We start from the raw sequence: 20,870 nt of genomic DNA on the forward strand, positions 1-20,870 counted from the left end.
CAGAGCCCCTCAACCTCAGCCACCCAGGAGGGGGCGTGGCGAGCGGAAGACGCTCAGAGGCGCGCGCCGCCCTCTGGGAGGTGTAGTTCAGCGTCGGTGCGCAGGCGCAGTGCGCTCCGTGGCAGCCTCAGCCTTTGTCCTACAGTCCGGCGGTAAGTGAGGTTTGGGTTGGCCGGGGTACGGGAGGCCGGGCGGAGCGCGGGTCCAGGGTCTTCCTTGGGACTCCGGCCAGGTTGTGTATGTAGCCGCGCGCGCCTGTGTCGCATGCCTTTTACTGCTTCGGCCTAGTTTGGGTCGCTGTGGGCGGTGTGGCCTGGGCCGAGTGGGCGGGGCCCGATTCGAGACGGGTGTCAGTGTCCGAGGGGAGGAGTTGGGGCGGGGATTGGGTCACGACTTTGGTGGAAGGGATTGAGGTCTTTGGCTTCAGGAGCGTAGTCATAGAGATTAGCTGGCCTGACTCCTCAGAGCCTGGAGCCAGCCTGACCTGCATTCCTCCCCGGACTGGGCGAGACCTCCCACGTTTGGAGGTGGGGAAGGACGAAGCCCCACCATGTAAGCTCTGGAACCTCGCTTTCTTGAGGGGCTTCTGTCCGTAAAGAATAAAGGTAGTTCAGTTCAGTCGCTCAGTCGTGTCCGACTCTTTTCGACCCCATGAATCGCAGCACGCCAGGCCTCCCTGTCCATCACCAACTCCCGGAGTTCACTCAGACTCACGTCCATCGAGTCAGTGATGCCATCCAGCCATCTCATTCTCTGTCGTCCCCTTCTCCTCCTGCCCCCAATCCCTCCCAGCATCAGAGTCTTTTCCAATGAGTCAACTCTTCGCATGAGGTGGCCAAAGTACTGGAGTTTCAGCTTTAGCATCATTCCTTCCAAAGAAATCCCAGGGCTGATCTCCTTTAGAATGGACTGGTTGGATCTCCTTGCAGTACAAGGGACTCTCAAGAGTCTTCTCCAACACCACAGTTCAAAAGCAGCAATTCTTCAGGGCTCAGCTTTCTTCACAGGCCAACACTCACGTCCATACATGACGACTGGAAAAGCCATAGCGTTGACTAGACGGACCTTTGTTGGCGAAGTAATGTCTCTGCTTTTGAATATGCTATCTAGGTTGGTCATAACTTTCCTCCCAAGGAGTAAGCGTCTTTTAATTTCATGGCTACAGTCACCATCTGCAGTGATTTTGGAGCCCAGAAAAATAAAGTCTGACACTGTTTCCTCTATTTTCCCATCTATTTCCCATGAAGTGATGGGACCAGATGCCATGATCTTCGTTTTCTGAATGTTGAGTTTTAAGCCAATTTTTTCACTCTCCTCTTTCACTGTCATTAAGAGGCTTTTTAGTTCATCTTCACTTTCTGCCATAAGGGTGGTGTCATCTGCATATCTGAGGTTATTGATATTCCTTCTGGCAATCTTGATTCCAGCTTGTGCTTCTTCCAGCCCAGCGTTTCTCATGATGTACTCTGCATATAAGTGAAATAAGCAGGGTGACAATATACAGCCTTGACGTACTCTTTTTCCTATTTGGAGCCAGTCTCTTGTTCCATGTCCAGTTCTAACTGTTGCTTCCTGACCTGCATATAGGTTTCTCAAGAGGCAGGTCAGGTGGTCTGGTATTCCCATCTCTTTCAGAAGTTTCCACAGTTTATTGTGATCCACACAGTCAAAGGCTTTGGCATAGTCAATAAAGCAGAAATAGATGTTTTTCTGGAACTCTCTTGCTTTTTCCATGATCCAGCGGATGTTGGCAATTTGGTCTCTGGTTCCTCTGCCTTTTCTAAAACCAGCTTGGACATCTGGAAGTTCATGGTTCACGTAGTGCTGAAGCCTGGCTTGGAGAATTTTGAGCATTACTTTACTAGCGTGTGAGATGAGTGCAATTGTGTGGTAGTTTGAGCATTCTTTGGCATTGCCTTTCTTTGGGATTGGAATGAAAACTGACCTTTTCCAGTCTTGTGGCCATTGCTGAGTTTTCCAAATTTGCTGGCATATTGAGTGCAGCACTTTCGCAGAATCATCTTTCAGGATTTGAAATAGCTCAACTGGAATTGCATCACCTCCACTAGCTTTGTTCATAGTGATGCTTTCTAAGGCCCACTTGACTTCACATTCCAGAATGTCTGGCTCTAGATGAGTGATCACACCTCCGTGATTATCTGGGTTGTGAAGATCTTTTTTGTACAGTTCTTCTGTGTATTCTTGCCACCTCTTCTTAATATCTTCTGCCTCTGTTAGATCCATACCATTTCTGTCCTTTATCGAGCCCATCTTTGCATGAAATATTCTCTTGGTATCTCTAATTTTCTTGAAAAGATCTCTAATCTTTCCCATTCTGTTGTTTTCCTCTATTTCTTTGCATAAAGAATAAAGGTAAAGGAGACCCAAAGCAATGAATTTTGATCTTAACCACACGGGACCCAGGAAACAGACAAATTAAAATCTTGTTGAGCATCAGCTGCATTCCGGGCACCATCCAGGTTCCTTCATTATTTCAACAAGCAAGTGTTTACATGTCCTGGGTGCCAGGCCCTGTCCTATATCCCCAACATTGTCTCCACCCTGGATGCCACAGGAGAGTCAGGGAGAGGATGATAAGCCATAAAATATCACTGAATATGATAACTCCCATCCAGGAAACTACAATGAAAACAAATGGGCAGAGTGGCTGGGGCAGAATCGGGTGATAGGCAGGGTCCTTAAGGGACAGTCCAGAGATAAGGGAAACACATGCTGCCTTTGGCCTGAGTTTCCTTTGGCAATCAGCCAGGGATGAGCTTGTAAATCACTGCGAATAAGGCTGTGCATGTAGCAGATGCTAAATAGATGCTCACTGAAGCCATTAGCTTTCCCCCAACAGCAGTCACCTTCCTCTGTGTTCTGCTGCTTGCTGAGCTCTATGTTCAGCTCCTTTCACATTTTGTTTACTTACTTATTTATTTAGCCGCACTGCATGGCTCACGGAATCTCAGTTCCCCAACCATGAATTAAACTCCAGGCCATGGCAGTAAAAGCCCAGAATCCTAACCACTAGCCCACCAGGGAACCCCGCCTTTTTACATTTTAATTCTCGTAAGCTCTGTCCTGGGTCACCATCCTCATTTTATAAGAGGAAAATCCTTTTGTAGAAACAGGCATGCCAAAGAGTGCCAGAGACCCAGTACTGCCTGGGGTCTCTGCCTTCTGTGTAGTAACAGAGTTATCACCCTGGGCATCATCCGTGCGACCTGGGCTGCGCCCCTTGCCCCTCTGGCCGTCAGTCTCCCTGTCTGGAATGAGGTCTTCCTTCAGCAGCACCTGGAATAGCATCAGGCTCACAGCAGAAGCTCAAGAAATGCCACGCTGAGGTGGCAATCCTATTGCATCCCACCTGGGCACAGAGTTCCTTCTACGTGACACGGCCCTTTCGGGGCCTGGGTCACTTGTCACTTGCCCAGTCTCTCATATCCCCTTTCCCTCCAGAACTGCCTACAGAGGAGCTGACTGTTCCTGCGAAAGGCCCGAGGAGGAGGGAATGACCGCTGGGCTCCTCACTGCCGGGGACCCGGTGAGTACAGTGCCACCTCCCACCCGGCCCTCAGGCTCCACCCGTCGTCCCCACCAGGCTCGTTCTGCGCTCAGGGCCTCTGCCCTCACCCTGTCCCCAGCCCGGCCTGTGCTTTCATCAGCTCCACGTCCCTCCACATCTTAGCTTGCCACTCCGAGAAGACCAGCTGGGTCCCACTGCCCCACCCCTGCCCTGTGCCACCCTGGCAGACATCGCTCATCCATCCCACTGACGGGCCTGGAACTTTCTCAACACAGGGCTCAGAGTCTGTTCTCCCAGCTCACACTCCCTCCAGTCACTTGGCCAACGTGTGCTGAGCACTGCTCACGAGCAGGCACTGTTCCAGGTACTGCAGGTGCGGAAACAGACAGGAAATCTCCACCCTGCGGCTCACAGAGCTCGTGAGGAATGTAAATGTACCATGTGTTGGGCAGGGAAATAAGCCCCCAAAGAGGGTGGGCTTGGGCATCAGAAGGCCTCCGTGAGGCGTGGCCCCCAGGCAGAGACCTGCAGGAAGGGAGAGGGTGGGGTCAAGCCCACAGGCAGAATGCTGCAGGTGGAGGGGACAACAGGAGCAGAGGCCTGGGGGTGGGAACTTAATGTGAAGACCAGGCACACATGTGGCAGGAAGATGGAGAGCCAGGTCTCCTAAGCCAGCTGCAGGGGCCCGAGGCCTTAGGAAGCAATTCTGGCCATTTTTACCATGTGCAAAGGACTGACACACAGTAGGCACACGGAGAATGGGTGAAGACTGAGTGTTCTGAACACTGGTCAGTGCTAGACATGTTTCACTGGGTTCGACCTCTACATCGGTCCCACGAGGCGGGATGAGGAGGGACCAAGGCACGGGGGCAAGTGACACAGCTGGGAGCGGTCGAGCTAGGCCTGAGCATTGACGCCTGAGGCCCCAGGGCCCCGCGCACGTCCTGCTCCTTCGTGCCTCTTCCTCCAGGTCCCTCTGGTGCTGCTGCAGCAGCATCCCTCCCGCTTTCCCCAGAACACCGAGCCCTTCTGGAGTTTGCATTTTTGCTCCCTCCCCGACCCAGCAGCTAGCACACAGCAGCAGGAGGCAGAGAGAGAGAGAGCGCGCGCGCGCGCGCGTGTGTGTGTGTGTGGGGGGGGGGTCTTGTCTCCACAGCCTCTGCAGTGTCCAGACCTGTGCTCAGTAGGACTGCAGATAACTGAGCAAGATCTAATGACTCTTGAAAGTGTGGAGCAAGCAGGAAGGGTTGGTGAGAGAAAAGAAAACCACCCCGCCCTGCCCTCAACATAATTTGAAGCTGGGTCTGCAGGTAAAGCAACCACTATGTGCCGAGTCCTGGGCACACTTCCTGTGACTTCCCTCATTCCTCCCAATAGCCTTCTCAGGGAGCTTCCAGCAAATTGCAGATGAAGCCAGAGGGGCGGAGTGTAGTGCAAAGACACCTGGGGCTGGGGTTGGAATCTCCACCAAGTGGATGCACCGCCAGTCTTCACATCACCACCCCACCCTCGCCCCACCAGGCCGTTCTGGTGGGAGAATCTCTAGCAGAGGAGGATTCTGCCGGGAGACCAGGGTCCAGGAAGTGGGCGGCCTTGTGTCCCTGGCCACCCCTCCACGTGGCCAAGTCCTTAACTCCACCCTCCACTCTGGCCATCCGTAATACTTGCTTCAGTGATGTGAAAATCTTGTTGTGGAGGATGTGAGTGCCCAAACCTCATGCGCCTTGTGAAAAAAAGCATAAATTCCCCACCTGATCACGGAAGAAACTGGCCTTATTCTCACTTGTGACTCTGTTGTTGTTTTGTTTGTTCGCTGGTTTATTTTTAGACTGCATATGTGAGAGAATGATCAGTATTTATCTTTTTCTGGCTTGTTTCACTAAACATAATACCCTTCAGGTCCATCCGTGTTGTGGCAAATGGCAAAATTTCATTTTTACGGTTGGGCAGCATTCCAGTGAGTGTAGTGTGCACGTGTGTACCGAGTCTTCTTTACTGGTTCATCTGCTGATGGACACTTGGGTTACTTCCTCATCTAATCTTGGCAATTGTAAATACTGCTGCTGTGAACACGGGGGTGCATATGTCTTTTAGAATTTCTGTTGTTTGTTTTCTTCAGATACATACCCAGGAGTAGGACTCCTGGATCATGCACTACGGGGGCCCTGCCCCTGGATCCCCATTTCATTTTTCTGGCCACTCTCCATTGCTTTCTCTCCCAAGTTCCTCTTTGTGTTCAGGCGTTGGTTATGCACCGTGTAGGTTCTGTGAGTGTGCAGCCTCGTGCCTGCACATATGGACACCAGTGGATGGTCCACCTGAGGCGTGGGCTTCGCAGCCCCTCTGGGGCTCCCTCGGTCGATTCTGCTGTGACATCTCAGGGGTTCTTGTTTGTCCAAGGAGGAACCAGATAGGAGGGTGCGAGTCCCCTGCCTACGCCCCAGGCCCAGAACTCCCATTCCGACCTCTGGAGCCTGCTTTTCTCTCACTTGTCTTTCAGGGAATTGGCTTAGCCCCATGGCCAACAGGCAATCGATGGACCCAGACTTCCTAAGGTCAAATCCTGGCTCCACCCTCTCTCCGGGTGGTTTTGGGCGACTCCATTGTCGTCCTCCCTGGGTGAACAGTGGCTGGATGTGATCACCCATGGCTGGGGCTATTAAGTGAGCGATCCATGTGCATCTCTCAGCACCATCTGCATGTTTGCTCTGAATGTTTTTTTTAAGGTTCAGAAATCTAAAGTTCTTGGTGTGTCAGAACTCTGTTGTCTTCCATGGTTGGCTGCTTTTTAAGACCACACAGTCCCATAATGATCTTCTCCTTGCGAAAGTGCCAGGCAGACTTAGAAAGCCCCTTGTTCTCAAGCCTCCTAGGCTTCCGTCCAAAGCTGCCGCTGTTGTCGCTCTCTGCTCCTCACTTTCCGGTGCTAATATACACATTTCCAGACAAGTAGGAACTAGAACTCTGTTTTATTTCACATAAATAGCACTGTGCTGGTGATGTCCGCCCCCCTGGGATTTTTCCACCTGGAAGGTTATTCCCCAGCTGTGCGTGTCAGTGCCCCCATCTTGTGCATGGCTGCAGGCTTTCCAGACGCCAACTTTGGCTGCTCCCACATGACAGGTGTCTAGGCTGTTACCAGTTGTCTGTCACATATAGACAGTGCAGCAAGGGAGCGAGGTTCTTGGGGGATGGGAAGTGGAATTGCCAGCATAACTGCTGTATGTATGTTTAAAATCCTGTCCGTTGTGCAAGTAACCCATGCCTGGGTACTCAGCCACCCCCTTCTCAGAAGGGCCGGACTCTCTGTCCTGTTGTTTGCCTTTTGCTACTGATCTGTCAGCTCTTTGCGTGTGCTGGCCAGTCATCCTTTTCTGTCCATTTATGTTGCAAATATTCATTCTGCTGTTATGGTCCTTGTGGCTTGTAAACACTGTCATCTAGAAATCATGAATTTTGATTGCTGAATGTATCATTTTCCTGTTGATTCTGTAACAAATCCCAACAAACTTAGTGGCTTAAAACCACACAAATTTATTGTTTTATACTTCTGGAGACCAGAAGTCTGAAATACGTCTCCTTAGGCTGAAGTCAAGGTGTCCACAGGGCTGTGTTGCTTCTGGCAGCTCTAGGAGAGAATCTGCTGTCTTCCCTTTTCCAGCTTCTAGATACCTCCTACATTCCTTGGCTCCTGGCCCCTTCCATCTTCTAAGACAGCTTCAGCCATTTGAGTCTTCCTCACATACCATTACTGTGAGGCTGACTCTTCAGCCTCTTCCTCATTGAAAGACCCTTGTGATTACACTGGGCTCACTAGGATATTCCAGGATAACCTCCTTATTTTAAGGTCAGCAGACTGCTGCTGCTACTGCTGCTAAATCACTTCAGTCGTGTCTGACTCTGTGCAACCCCACAGACGGCAGCCCACCAGGCTCCCCCATCCCTGGGATTCTCCAGGCAAGAACACCAGAGTGGGTTGCCATTTCCTTCTCCAATGCATGAAAATGAAAAGTGAAAGTGAAGTCGCTCAGTCGTGTCCAACTCTTAGCGACCCCATGGACTGCAGCCCACCAGGCTCCTCCGTCCATGGGATTTTCCAGGCAAGAGTACTGGAGTGGGGTGCCATTGCCTTCTCTGAAGGTCAGCAGACTAGCAACCTTAATTCCATCTGCCATCCTAATTCCTCCTTGCTATGTAATCCTGGGATGGTAGAGACACAGTTCTTCCTACCAAACTCATTTTTCTTCTTTCTAACTTCTGTTTTATTTGTGAAGACTTTCTCTGCCACCCATTTATTAAATTAATGGTCTATACTTTTCCAACTTTTTCCTTTTTCAATATTCATCTCTTTAAGATTTCTCGAATTTTTTTATGGTATGAGGTAGAGATCTACTGTTTTTCCCCCAAAGGGCTAGTTGCCCCAGTGTTCCCCACTGCTTTGAAATGCTCCCACTACCACACTGACATTCCACTAATGCATGGATCTTCATGTACTTGAATTTAATTTGCACAGTAAACAGATTCTTAATAAAATCTCCCAGATTCAACCCTTGGACTTGCTGCTTACTAGCTTTATACCTTTGGGCAAGATACTTAACGTTCTCCCAGTCTCTGGAAAATGGCTTCTGGCAGCTTGGACCCTCTTATCTCTTAAAGAGGGCTTTGTTTCATTCTGTATATACCACGGACCCCTCAGATGTGATTTTGGCCACAGGGTGAGGCAGAGAAACAGCCTGACAGTTTTCTAGGTGCTGCTTCCCTGCCTTCTCCCTGAGGGACACCCACGCCAGCACCCTTCCTGTGACCCCAGCATGTCAGGACCAGCGTCCTCTTCACTGTTACTCCTCATTTTTTCATCTCAAGAGTCTCTCCTCCAGCAGGGCTCCTGGCCGCCCAAGGGAAACCTGACCCAAATCCCCTGATCCTCTCACCTACGTGGCTGAGGCCCCTGTTTGCCAGCTGCTCGCTCCCAACAGCCACGCTGGGGACTCTGAGGATGCATGTGTGTGATGTTTCAGGACCAAGTGACTTTTGAGGATGTGGTCGTGGACTTCACCCAGGAGGAGTGGGGGCATCTGGAGCCGGCCCAGAGGACCCTGTACCGAGATGTGATGCTGGAGACCTTCGGGCTCCTGGTCTCTGTGGGTGAGGCCACCCCCATGCCCTGACGATCTGCCCCCAGCACAGGTTCTCATTTTCCTGGGATAAAAGTGGGTGTACATCTAGGCCTTAAATGGAGATATCTGGGCTGTGTCTTAGGCTTCAGGGACCCGATTGTTTTAGTGTAGGTAACATCAGTTATAGCGTTTTGGTTGCAAATACAGATCCGAGTGAACAATACCAGAAGCAGAAAGTGCTGGGGTAAAAGGGACATATTGGTCCTGTGACTGCAGAATCCCAGGGCAGACTTGGATCTGCCTTTGGTGCTGTTGGGAACCCCCTCCTCCCCCCATGCCTCTTTCATCCTCTATTCACAGATGGGCCCCCTGAAGGTGATGAGACAGCTAACAGTGTGCCTCTCCTGGGCTTGAGACCAGCAGGAGAGACAGGGTCTGTGTCCCGGGCGCCCATAGAAGGCCCCTAGGTTGTCTTGGTTTGGCAGCCAGGTCCCCTCCATGCTGGTCATTGTTGCCACGAGGCAAAGGAAGAAGCAGAGCTCTGATTGGCTACCCTGGGGCTAGGGATGGGGTCAGGGACTGAGTGGGGGGAAGGGGCCTCTAAGGAAGGGCAGAAGCTGTTACAACAACCATGTCCTCCCAGAACCCCAGACACATGGTCCTGGAAGACTGAAGGTGTGGGCAGAGGGTTAGGGAGGCTCCTAGGACACAGATGTTCACTGCGTGGGTCTCCCTCTGAGCAGGACACTGGCTCCCAAAGCCGGATGTCATCTCCTTGCTGGAGCAGGAGGCAGAGCTGTGGGCAGCGGACAAGGGAGGCCCCCGAGGTGTGTGCCCAGGTGAGATGAAAGCCCTGCAGTCTGGGGGGAGCCTGTTCACCCCCCAGCTTCTCTCTCCATACCCACCCTTGGTTCTTCAGAGCAAATTGACAACTCAGTCTCTCAGGGAACATTCACCAAGCACCTGTTCTGCTGTGAGAAGGGTAACCTCAAATTCAAAGTCTCCAGGGATGAGGACGTGGATATGTTTGGGAATCTCTGTTCTGCCAACCACATCTTGCTTGAGCTTTTCTATATAACTTTTCACTGGAGTGTAACAAATGGGAAAGGTGCCCACATCATACTTTTAAGCAAGTCTGGTGTCAGGGTGGGGATGTCAGGCACTGAGGTCATGGCTGTACAGAGACAGTCAGATCCCAGGGCCAGAAGGGAGGAGGAGGAAATGCATTTGTTTCTTCCTTTAACACATCCATTGAGCTGTGCTCTGGGCCAGGGGTACTCCAGGCCCAGGACATCTGTTGATAGTTTCCCTGGATGCGTGCTTTCTCCTCAGCATCCTCTCCTGCCCTCATTCTCTGTACTCCCCTGAACACCCCATCCACACCCCCTACACCAGTGCCCCACCCATGATTATTCTCAGTGTGTCCTTCCCTGACTTGTAAAAATGTACTTTTTAATGGACAAAGCTGCCTGTGCCCTGGACCTTTCAGAACTATGAGTTTTATTCTTCTGTCCACTCACCATCCCCCCCCCTCCCCCACAACACACACAGAGACTTCCTTCAGAACCAGGATTAGGGGACATTTCCATTTCTCTGCTTCTTACAGATTTGGAAACCAGACCCCAAAGCAAGCTATCAACTGAAAATCAAGGTGTAACTGAAGAAATACCCAACAGTGCCCTGGTAGAAAGGTTCCTACAGGAAAGTCTGTGGCACTCTAAGGATGAAGATGCTGCAGGCCACAGGGAACAGGGCCCTGAGAAGTCAGATAGCTGTGTGGTACAGGCAGCCTGCACACTTGTAAAGACACTGACAGAGGAGCAGCAGCAAGGGGATGGGTGTGGGGAAAACTTGAGTTTGAGGCCAGATCTCCCAACTCAACCAATGACTCCTGAAAGGCAGGGTGCCCCAATGTGGGGGACACATGGACAAAGGGAGAATCCAGACTCAAATGCTCAACAGAAAACCTGTGCAAAAGAGAAGCCCTATGGATGTCAGGAATGTGGAAAGGCCTTTAGTCACAGCTTAGCACTCACTGAACACCACCGAACACACACAGGAGAGAGGCCTTATGAATGTCTTGAATGTGGAAAAGGCTTTCGAAACAGCTCGGCACTTACCAAACACCAGCGGATCCACACTGGTGAGAAGCCTTACAAGTGTGCTCAGTGTGGGAGGACCTTCAACCAAATTGCCCCACTGATCCAGCACCAGAGGACTCACACAGGTGAGAAACCCTATGAGTGCAGCGAGTGTGGGAAATCCTTCAGCTTTAGATCGTCCTTCAGCCAACATGAGCGGACGCACACAGGTGAGAAGCCCTACACGTGCAGTCAGTGTGGGAAGGCCTTCCGACAGAGCATCCATCTCACCCAGCACCTGCGAATCCACACCGGGGAGAAGCCGTACCAGTGTGGAGAGTGTGGCAAGGCCTTCAGCCACAGTTCATCCCTGACGAAACACCAGCGGATCCACACTGGGGAGAAGCCCTACGAGTGCCAGGCATGTGGAAAAGCCTTCACCCAGATCACACCACTGATTCAGCATCAGAGGATACACACGGGCGAGCGGCCTTATGAGTGCAGTGAGTGCGGGAGGGCTTTCAGCCAGAGCACACTCCTGACTGAGCATCGGAGGATCCACACAGGAGAGAAGCCCTACGGGTGCAACGAGTGTGGGAAAGCCTTCAGTCACAGCTCATCGCTTAGCCAGCACGAGCGGACGCACACAGGCGAGAAACCCTATGCGTGCAGTCAGTGTGGGAAGGCCTTCCGGCAGAGCACACACCTCACTCAGCATCAGAGAACCCACACGGGGGAGAAGCCCTACGAGTGTAGTGACTGCGGCAAGGCCTTCAGCCACAGCTCATCCCTGACCAAACACCAGCGGATCCACACTGGGGAGAAGCCCTATGAGTGTAACGAGTGTGGCAAAGCCTTCAGCCAGCTTGCTCCACTCATTCAACACCAGCGGATCCACACGGGAGAGAAGCCCTATGAGTGTAATCAGTGTGGCAGAGCCTTCAGCCAGAGCTCCCTCCTCATAGAACACCAGAGGATTCACACCAAGGAAAAACCCTATGGGTGCAACGAGTGTGGAAAGTCCTTCAGCCACAGCTCGTCACTCAGCCAACACGAGAGGACGCACACTGGGGAAAAGCCCTACGACTGCCAGGACTGTGGGAAGTCCTTCAGGCAGCGCACCCACCTCACTCAGCACCAGAGGATCCACACGGGAGAGAAGCCATATGAGTGCAGGGACTGTGGGAAGGCCTTCACACACAGCTCCTCCTTTATCAAGCACCAGAGAACTCATACTGGGTAGGCCTACTCTGGTGTGTGTGCTGGGACCCAGCAACGCCTTAAGCCATAGCACATCACTTACTCCATTTGACCCAGTCATACTCCTGATAAACAGTACACGGTAAACAAGCCTTTGTGCTCAACACACCCTAAGACTCCCACACAGAGTTGACATTTACAGAAATGATTGTGGGAACAGCAAGCTCTGGGTCATCCATCCCAGATAGCCAGTCATCCAGACAGTAGGGAAGTGTGAGGTTAATCACTGTTGAGAACCTCCAGCCATGAGTGCCCACCAATGCTTCACTATAGAACCTACAAAAGGGAGAAATGGAAAAAATGTAATGGACATGGGGTGGCTTCTAAGAAGTCACTATATTCTAAACCAGACATTTTCAAAGTGGTGAGAAACTCAGCAAATGCCTTTCATATAAAAGAATCAGATGCAGTCAGAACTTGTCAGTATTGCACATGACATTCTTCAGGTGCTTATGAAAAGTGCAAGTTGACTTTCATATTTGCTAAAACCAGTATGGCAGAATGTTCCAGACATGACTGGCATTTTTATGGAATCATGAATATTCAAATATCTCAGCACAAAATTTTCTGATTGGTGTGTAATTGTTTGAACAAGGTACATGGCCACCAGCCTCACAAATGTGAATGCCATATGATAATTATCCATGTACTATAAACAGATTTTAAAATAGTTGTATGCATTATGTGGCAATAAGTTAATTTTTATATGTAATGGAACTGAAAGGATTTGTATAGGAAGACTTGAAAGGTAGAGCCCCCTCCACAGACTCTTGCAGATTCTGAGATGGCTTTTACTGCTTTGTTCTTGCTATAAAATTTTCTACCAGACTCAAAGGCATTAGAAATGCAGATGTTGCTGTTTCACAAAAAGGTTTTATCTTTGTTAAGTCATCATCTTGGGGCTTCCCAGATGATTCAATGTTAAAGAATCCACCTACCAAGCAGGAGATGCTGTTTTGATCCCTGGGTCAGGAAGCTCTCCTGGAGAAGGAAATGGCAACCCACTCCAGTATTCTTGCCTGAGAGATCCCATGGAGAGAGGAGCCTGGTAGGCTACAGTGCATGGGGTTGTAAAAGGGTCAAACATAACTTAGCAACTAAACAACAACAGAGCCACCATCTCATGGGCAAGTGCACATCCACGTTGGGAGCTTATGTTTTGCAAGATTTATCTCTTGAGAAATGTACAAGTTAATCTTTTTTGAGCTGTTTTTTTTTAATTGACTCTTCATCCTAGTGTTTATTAAGATTTTGTTTTTATAAAATTCAACTAGAAGGGAGTCTATAGTATTTCACTGAACCCTGAATCCACTAACAGCAGTTTCCCTGACAACCATGATCCTTAGACAGTGACTTGTCACCCTCATTAGAACCCAAGTGTAAATGGCATTGGCTGATTTTGGTAACTAACCATCAGTTAGGGTTATATCAATCAGTTTGAGTTTTCAAATCACAATGCTGGAATATGTTTCCAGTTAACTTGAAATTTCTCCATTGGAGGGGACCATGTTTGCAAATGGTCTTCAATACTGTTCTTCAGTACCCTTGTGGAATGCCTCTTCTTTATGGAATTAATTTGAGCCATTTGAAAACCATTTAAGGGGATTTCCCTGGCAGTCCAGTGGTTAAGAATCCACCTTGCATTGCAGGGGATGCAAGTTTGATCCCTGGTTGGGGAACTAAGATCCCACATGCCTTGGAACAGCTAATCCTGCATGCTGCAACTAAGACCTGACATAACCAAATAAGTACTTTTAAAAATTGATAAAAAACCACTTATGAATCAATACGTAGTGCATAGCAACACTCCCCAATTGAAACAACGTAAGCCAGAGATGTAAATTAAATACATTGTAGTAGTCCAGTTTAAAAAGCAAGAGGACACAGGTGAAACTAATTTACTATTTTTCCCATGTATCACAAATGTTGCCACTTTGACATGTTAATATAAAAAGGCACTAATGAGATAATGTGCTTTTTCAGTATACTGTGTCTTTGAGATCCAGTGTGTTTGACATCTGCAGTACATATTAATTTTTTGTGACCATGTTTCAGGTGCTCTTTTGCCACACATAGCCAGCCACTAGCTGTACTGAACAGGGCAGCTCAAGAGCCTTGATCCTTTGGCCAGGTGCCTTTTTCCTCCCATGTATCCTCTGCTGTTTCCCTGTGCTTCTATCTTTGTGCAGTTTCTTGTCCTCAAAGAAATCAGATGTGCTGGGAAGATCAGAAACAAAGTAGTCAGAATAGAAAGGAGACAAAGTGAAAACTGGCCAGAGATATTAACATCTGGATTATTGTGTATGGTGGATTCGGAGTTGGGAGGGGGCTCACATGAGGAGCCTCTGCACTTGTGGTTTGTCAGTTTTTTCAGAGATTTGCCCTGATGCCTTGGTGAACACCTGTTTTATGGCATTGCTGTTCTTAGTCTTTTTGGTGCTTACGTTGTCCCAGAAGTGGCCAATGAGAGTCCCTTCAGGAAAGTTCCTGGCATCCCTGTGACATGCCTCCATCATTTTCTGAAGACTTCCTTTCTTTTCAGAACATTTACAAGCTCATCTGGTTACTAACCCTGTAATCAGCCGTAATTCTCCAGTTCCAAAGAACTGGTTCCGTTTAGAGGGGGGCGCTATTCAGGACCAAATCTGAGTGCCAGGAGCGCGTTTTGCTAGGAAATAAAGGCACACATATGAACACAGATTCATACTAAAAGGTACATGGGTGCGTATACATGTACAGAAATGCCTCCAAATCCAATCTATGATTCCCTCACATTTTTAAGTCCGTTTTCAATAGAATGGGGCTTCCCTGGTGGCTCAGAGGGTAAAGCGTCTGCCTACAATGCGGGAGACCTGGGTTCAATCCCTGGGTCGGGAAGATCCCCTGGAGAAGGAAATGGCAACCCACTCCAGTACTCCTGCCTGGAAAATCCCATGGACTGAGAAGCCTGGTAGGCTACGGTCCATGGGGTCGCAAAGAGTCGGACACGACTGAGCGACTTCACTTTCAATAGAATGCTGATTACCCCCATAAAAGCACTAATTTGCTGAATTCTAAAATACTTCTAAAATAGTTCCAGAGTTGCTTTTCTCAAACCATTATGAAAACAAACCTGCTAAAAGAAATTTAGGATGTGTTTGCTGTTCCCCTACTATTACCATCCTGTCCAAGACATGGGGAAACAAACCAATGGATGATTTGATTCTACAAAGAGAAAAATATCGCCAAATGTCCCCATTTGTTAGTATCAGCGGAAAAGTGAGTTGGCTCAGGCATTAGGCGTCTGTGCTGAGGGTCTTACCTCACATCCAAACGTGAAGGGAAATGAATCACTGAGAACAAATTTGGTTAAAAAACAAAACAAAACGGGAAGATTAATCTGCCCCAGTCTCCCTTTCAGAAGTCTCCACTACGGGGAAACCGGAACCGCCCCTGCAGAAGCCACGGCCCTTTACCCACACTCCCGGGGAGGCTGCTTCCGGCGGGGCGGGGGCACGGGCAGCGTTGTTCTCGGAGAGTTGTCTCAGTTTTGTGTGGCCTCTCAGTAGCACAATTCTCAAGAGAGGTTTTTTTTTTGTCATCCAGAGGCTGGAGCTGGAGAGCTAGTAGATACCACTGAGACTTCTGCAAACTGTCCTGTCTATGCACTCAGGTGCTGGTTGGCTGAGAGAGCCCTGGGTTAAGTTATATTTCGAGGCTCGGGTTTCACGGATTTGTCACAAAGGTGAAAGAAGCCATACTCCAAGGTCATTCACTAACTCCTGCGCCCCTTCCAAGGTCTAATACCTAATTTCATCTTGGCAGTTTAAAATTTTTCCTCCCAAAGAGGCACTCCTCAGTCGTGTGAGCCTCGAATCCAATGAATCTGGACTGATCCCTGACTCAAGATACTTGAGAGACATTTATAGTGATGATGCTCATATATTTTATATATGCACTGAAGACATACATACCAAATATTGCACACAGAAAAACGAATCATCTATACACTCAAAAGCCAAAAGTAATAGTTCCTATGTTCTGGGAACATGAGAAAATATTTCCTCTTCTTTTTTTTTTTTAAGTTTTCCATGATTGGGAGAAGTTTTTTCAAAATAGTGGAAAGTAAATTTCATAGAAGCCCAGTAAATAATTTTCAAGATAATTAAAAGCAAAACAAATATAACCAAAATTCCATGACTCCAAAAAACTATTTTAAGTTTTACACTTTCTCTGCTATGATTTGACCACATTCACTGTTTTATAGTTACAACAAAATAAATAGTTATAATTTACTTACTAAGCAGTGCTTAGAAATATATTTTTCCGTGTTCCACACAGTCTTCTTGATTATCATTATGCTTATTATTCCTTTGAATGACCCTACCAAAATTCAAGTCATACTTCCTCTGTAATGGGGTATGTAACTCCATGTAAATGAACATCCTAGTTATTTTGTTTTTAGTATCCCACATAGGTCCAGGAAGGATTTCAGCCTCAATGTATACAGCTTTCTCCTTCCCCTGCCCCACCACCTCCCAACTAACTGTTTAAAAAAAAATTATTTTTGGCCGTGCCACACAGTTTGTGGACTTTCACTCCCCACCTGGGGTCAGACCCGTGCCCTGTGCATTGGAATCTCAGAGTCTTAATCACTGGACGACCAGGGAAGTCACTCCTCACTAACTCTTTGGAAAAATCATCATGTCTTTACATTTCAAGAAACACAAGTGTCAAAGTAAGTCTTAAGCAATGGGGCTGTTTGTGTTCCAAGTATTTGCACTGATTGACACTGATTTACAAAGCTCATCAACTCAGGCAATTATGGGGGCATGTATTAGTCTGCTTGGGCTGCCATAACAAACAGGTCAGCTGGCTTAAACAACAGAAATTTATTGCTGGAAGCTGGAAGTCCAAGTTATGGAGTTACAGAGTTACAGAGGCTGAAAGTCCAAGATCAAGGTGCTGTCAGGGTTGGTTTCTGGTGAGACCGTTTTCTCTAACTTCCTCTGTGCACACTTGGCAAGAGAGAGTAATCTTTGCTTTTTCTTCTACTTCTTGTGAGGCCACCAGTCCTATGGAAGTAGGCCCCACCTGCATGACCTCATTTAACCTTAATTATCTCCCTAAAGGCCCTACCTCTAAATTATGGGTTAGGGCTTCAACACATGAACTGGGGAGGGGGAGCATGGCAGCACATGACTCATCCATAACAGAAGGTAGTTAAGCACATTGGAATTCATTCCCACCTTGCCAGGTTGCCTTTTATGTGATTTTACCTCCCCCGTCCCTTTGAACATAGGCACCCTCTGACACAACAGGCTTCCCTGGTGGCTCAGTGGTAAAGAATCTGCCTGCCAATGCAGGAAACACAGGTTCAATCCCTGAGTTGGGAAGAACCCCTGGAGAAGGAAATGGCAAGCCACTCCAGTATTCTTGCTGGGAAATCCCATGGACAAAGGAGCCTGGTGGGCTACAGTCCACGGGGTTTGCAGAGTCAGACATGACTTAGGGACTAAACAAACTCTGACACTCCGTGTGAACCCACTGACACTCAAGCAGCAGCAACAACTACAAGACAGGGATGTGAATGAGGCAATAAATCCTTGATTATATGAAGCCCCTGTGATTTGGGCATGATTACAACAGAACTATGGTGCTGGAGAAGACTCCTGAGAGTCCCTTGGACAGAAAGATCAAACCAGTCAATCCTAAAGGAAATCAACCCTGAATATACATTGGAAGGTTGATGTTGAAGCTGAATCCCTAATATTTTGGCCACCTGATGTGAAGAGCTGACTCACTGAAAAAGACCCTGATGCTGGGAAAGATTGAAGGCAGGACAAAGGGGTGACAGAGGATGAGATGGTTGGGTGGCATCACCGACTCAATGGACATGAGTTTGAGCCAACTCTGGGAGCTAGTGAAGGACAGACAGGCCTGGCATGCTGGTGTCCGTGGGGTTGCAAAGAGTCAGACGTGACTTAGCAACTGAACAACAGACTTCCTGCCCCAAAACTGACAGAAATAGGCAATGGTATCTATAGAAAGCAGTTAAGTTTATCTCAGGCAAAAAAAAAAAGAACAATGCTACAATCTGAAACTAAAGGCAGAAATCAAAAGATCACCTTATGCAGCCCAAGGAGTTAAGTTCCCCTTGTTCATGCAGACAGAGCTCATCAGCCTTTACTTGTGTTTTCGTTTTTTTTTAAATCACAATCCTCCCCACTCCCTACCAAGTAAAATACACATTTTACATGGCATCCAGTTTTCATATTTAGATATATGGCTGAAAAGTTTCATAAAACAGTATTTGCCTTTACTATATTATGAATTTTGACTTTTTTATTCTATGTCATTACTTTGTAATGTTGGTGGTCACCTGCTGGTTTGATTTCACAACTCACTAATGAGCTGAAACATGGTTTGAAAACACTCCATTACTAGGCTCTGAGTGTTTTTGTGATCTTTATAAGCCACTCCATACCTATAAAGACATGTGAGTTAAACTAAAATAGTATGCTACTGAGTATTCAGACGTGAATGTGACATGACGTGCTTATGAAAAGGCCAAAACAGCTGGCAAGATTTCTGCTTGAACAACAGCCTTCAGAAGTTCTACCAAGAGGAACAGAAACAAGGCTGACTTGGAGAAAGAGCTGGCAGATGACACACTTTAAGGCAATTATACACTTTGCACAGAGACCAATGTTCCAATGTGTGGGTGGTGCTGAAGTGGGCATAGAAGAAAGCAGAGTCCGTTCATTCTTGATGGCTTGTGTTCAAGGGTCAGCCCTCTTTAGCTCTGTTTGCAAGATGAGGGCTTCCTCGCAGCCCTTCCAGGGTTCTACCTGCTTTAGCCACGTTAGCTCATTTAGAAAATGGGCGGACTTACACCCACACAGACACCACAGGAAACCACAGAAGGGTTTGGAAGGAACCTGATGTGTGATTCGGAACATTCAGGCAGGCAGCTGTCCTCCTGTGCCCGCATGTACAGCAAAGTGGCTCATCTCTGCCTCAGAGTGAACAGGGCAAACGTCAACTTCCACGTGTTCTGGGACCTGCCAAGCCTCTGCTGGTCCGGGCTCCACGTGCAGCCTGGTGAGGCCCAGGGCCCTCTCAGAAGCACAGACTCCTTCTCATGGTCTCCTGGTGCCCGGCCAGGGCCAGGCTGAAGTGGAAGTTTCCAGCAGCCCTGCTCACCTAGAGCTTCCTGCTGTGGCTCTTGAGATGATCCGTGAAATGGCAGGTCCCCCCCGCCAGGTCTCCCCACAGGGCCTGCAGGCCCCTGGCTTCCCTTGGGACCCCCGACCCCCACCCAAGTTCACATACTGCAGGGCAGCAGACGGCTTGAAGTGCCCTGGTCCTGCCTGGCCACAGCAGGCACCTTCTTCGTGTGGCATTGCTGGCGGCTGCTCCTGCTGGAGACACCCTGGGGCCCTGCCCACCCACACCCTCCGCGTGAGGCCTGTTTCTTCCCCAGTCTTGCTGCAGGGTGCCTGGGGTGACAGGCAGGAGGGCTCTCCCCAGCTATGCCGCTCTCCTGGCTGGCTCCTGGATGACTGACAGCTGCGGGCTATGGTGAGAAGGCCTGGTACCCCTCCCGAGGACCCATAAACTTCTGCAGCTGGCTTTCGTCCCACATGGCAGTGCCCCCAAGGAGCAAATGAGAAGTTCTCTCGTGAACGTCTCACATGCTGTCTTTGCTTTCCCGCCGCTTCCTGCTGCCTGAAACAAGGTCACGTGAATGGACCTGACTCATGGGGCTCAGAGAAGGAGATGGCTACGGGAGCAGGTATGGGTGAGGATGGAGGGTCTGGGCAAGTAGGGAGGAGTGAGCAAGGGCATGCCATCATCGACGAACTGAGGGAGCTGTGGACTCAGGCAGGATCAGTTGCTGAGGGCCATGGCGCGGGACAGGGTGGTCCCCAGTCTGCTTTCCCATCTCTGAGTCCCTGAGCTCGTGGCTGCCTGAAAGACCCTCGCTCCCCGCCCACCGTATCGCTGAAGCGGCCACATGATTCAGCGCTGCCCCAAAAGCACAAGTGCAAGGGCTCCTACTGCCGTGAGAGCCGGGCCAGTCAGCCCGGACTGCGAGCTGACGCTGGCAGTGGGCTGTCTGAGCTGGGACTGTCACCAGGAGGGCCAGACGCACCCACATTGTAACTAGTGTTACGCTGGAGGCCCCAACGATGCCCGTCTCCTGTGATTCATGCCCTTGGGTACACCCCCTGCTACGCCCGAGCCCACCCCCTACACACACACACGTACAGTGGCTTGGCCACGTGACCTATATAGCCTACCGGACATTAGCACACATGATGCAAAGGCTTGATAAGCACCCGTACAACAGTACTTGCTGTGTTGGTCGCTCAGTCCTGTCCGACTCTTTGTGATCCTGTAGACTGTAGCCCAACAGGCTCTTCTGCCCATGCGATTATTCAGGCAAGAACACTGACGGGGCTGCCATGTCACAGTGCCTACCCTCCTAGAGTGCTCCCTCCTGAACCCAGCTGCCTGCCACACCGTGAGGCAGTGAAGCAACATGAACAAGAACCCAGGCCGACAGCTTCAGCTGAGCTCTGTGCCAAGGGCCAATGCCAACTGCCAGGGGGTGAGTGAGGCCACCCAGGACACGCCAGCCTGACTCAAGCCTCCAAGTGACACAGCCCAGCAGAAGGGCTGCCCGGCTGACCCAGTCAGTCCACAGAAGGATAGTACCCAACACTGCTGTCCTTAAGTGACTACGCTTTGGGGTGGTTTTAGTACACGGCAGGAGATCACTGCAGCGGCCAGCGTTTGGGAAGGACAGGTGGTGGGCGGATGAGTGAGGTCAAAGTGGAGATCTCTACCGAGGACCTTGGGAAACGTGTTCAATGTCAAATACATTTAGCATGTCTT

General features: G+C 49.4%; 1 protein-coding gene across 9 annotated transcripts; it reads left to right on the top strand.

The window, feature by feature from the left end:
* LOC147354866 (uncharacterized) lies at positions 1–12,657 on the top strand. Of its 9 annotated transcripts, XM_086355004.1 has the most exons (6): positions 135–152; positions 3,463–3,547; positions 3,805–4,839; positions 8,548–8,674; positions 9,390–9,485; positions 10,253–12,657. In XM_086355004.1, the coding sequence occupies exons 4-6, from the start codon at positions 8,641–8,643 to the stop codon at positions 11,968–11,970; spliced, it is 1,848 nt and encodes a 615-aa protein (XP_086211130.1). In that variant the 5' UTR covers positions 135–152; positions 3,463–3,547; positions 3,805–4,839; positions 8,548–8,640; the 3' UTR covers positions 11,971–12,657. The 9 variants fall into 9 exon arrangements, with proteins under 9 accessions (XP_086211128.1, XP_086211129.1, XP_086211131.1 ...); XM_086355002.1 differs by lacking the exon at positions 3,805–4,839 and having other exon boundaries at positions 1–152; XM_086355009.1 differs by lacking the exon at positions 3,805–4,839 and having other exon boundaries at positions 83–152; positions 8,548–8,716.
* Positions 12,658–20,870: the final 8,213 nt, after the last annotated feature.

Source organism: Bos grunniens, chromosome 18 (genome assembly GCF_055505025.1).
Source record: "Bos grunniens cultivar Pamir isolate PY7600 chromosome 18, Bosgru_T2T1.0, whole genome shotgun sequence".
Classification (NCBI taxonomy): domain Eukaryota; kingdom Metazoa; phylum Chordata; class Mammalia; order Artiodactyla; family Bovidae; genus Bos; species Bos grunniens.

Coding starts and splice junctions, on each gene's coding strand:
- LOC147354866 (XM_086355002.1), top strand. CDS start 3,515: ATGACCGCTGGGCTCCTCACTGCCGGGGACCCG. Junction 8,675..9,389: donor CGGGCTCCTGGTCTCTGTGG/GTGAGGCCACCC, acceptor CCCTCTGAGCAG/GACACTGGCTCCCAAAGCCG. Junction 9,486..10,252: donor CCCCCGAGGTGTGTGCCCAG/GTGAGATGAAAG, acceptor TGCTTCTTACAG/ATTTGGAAACCAGACCCCAA.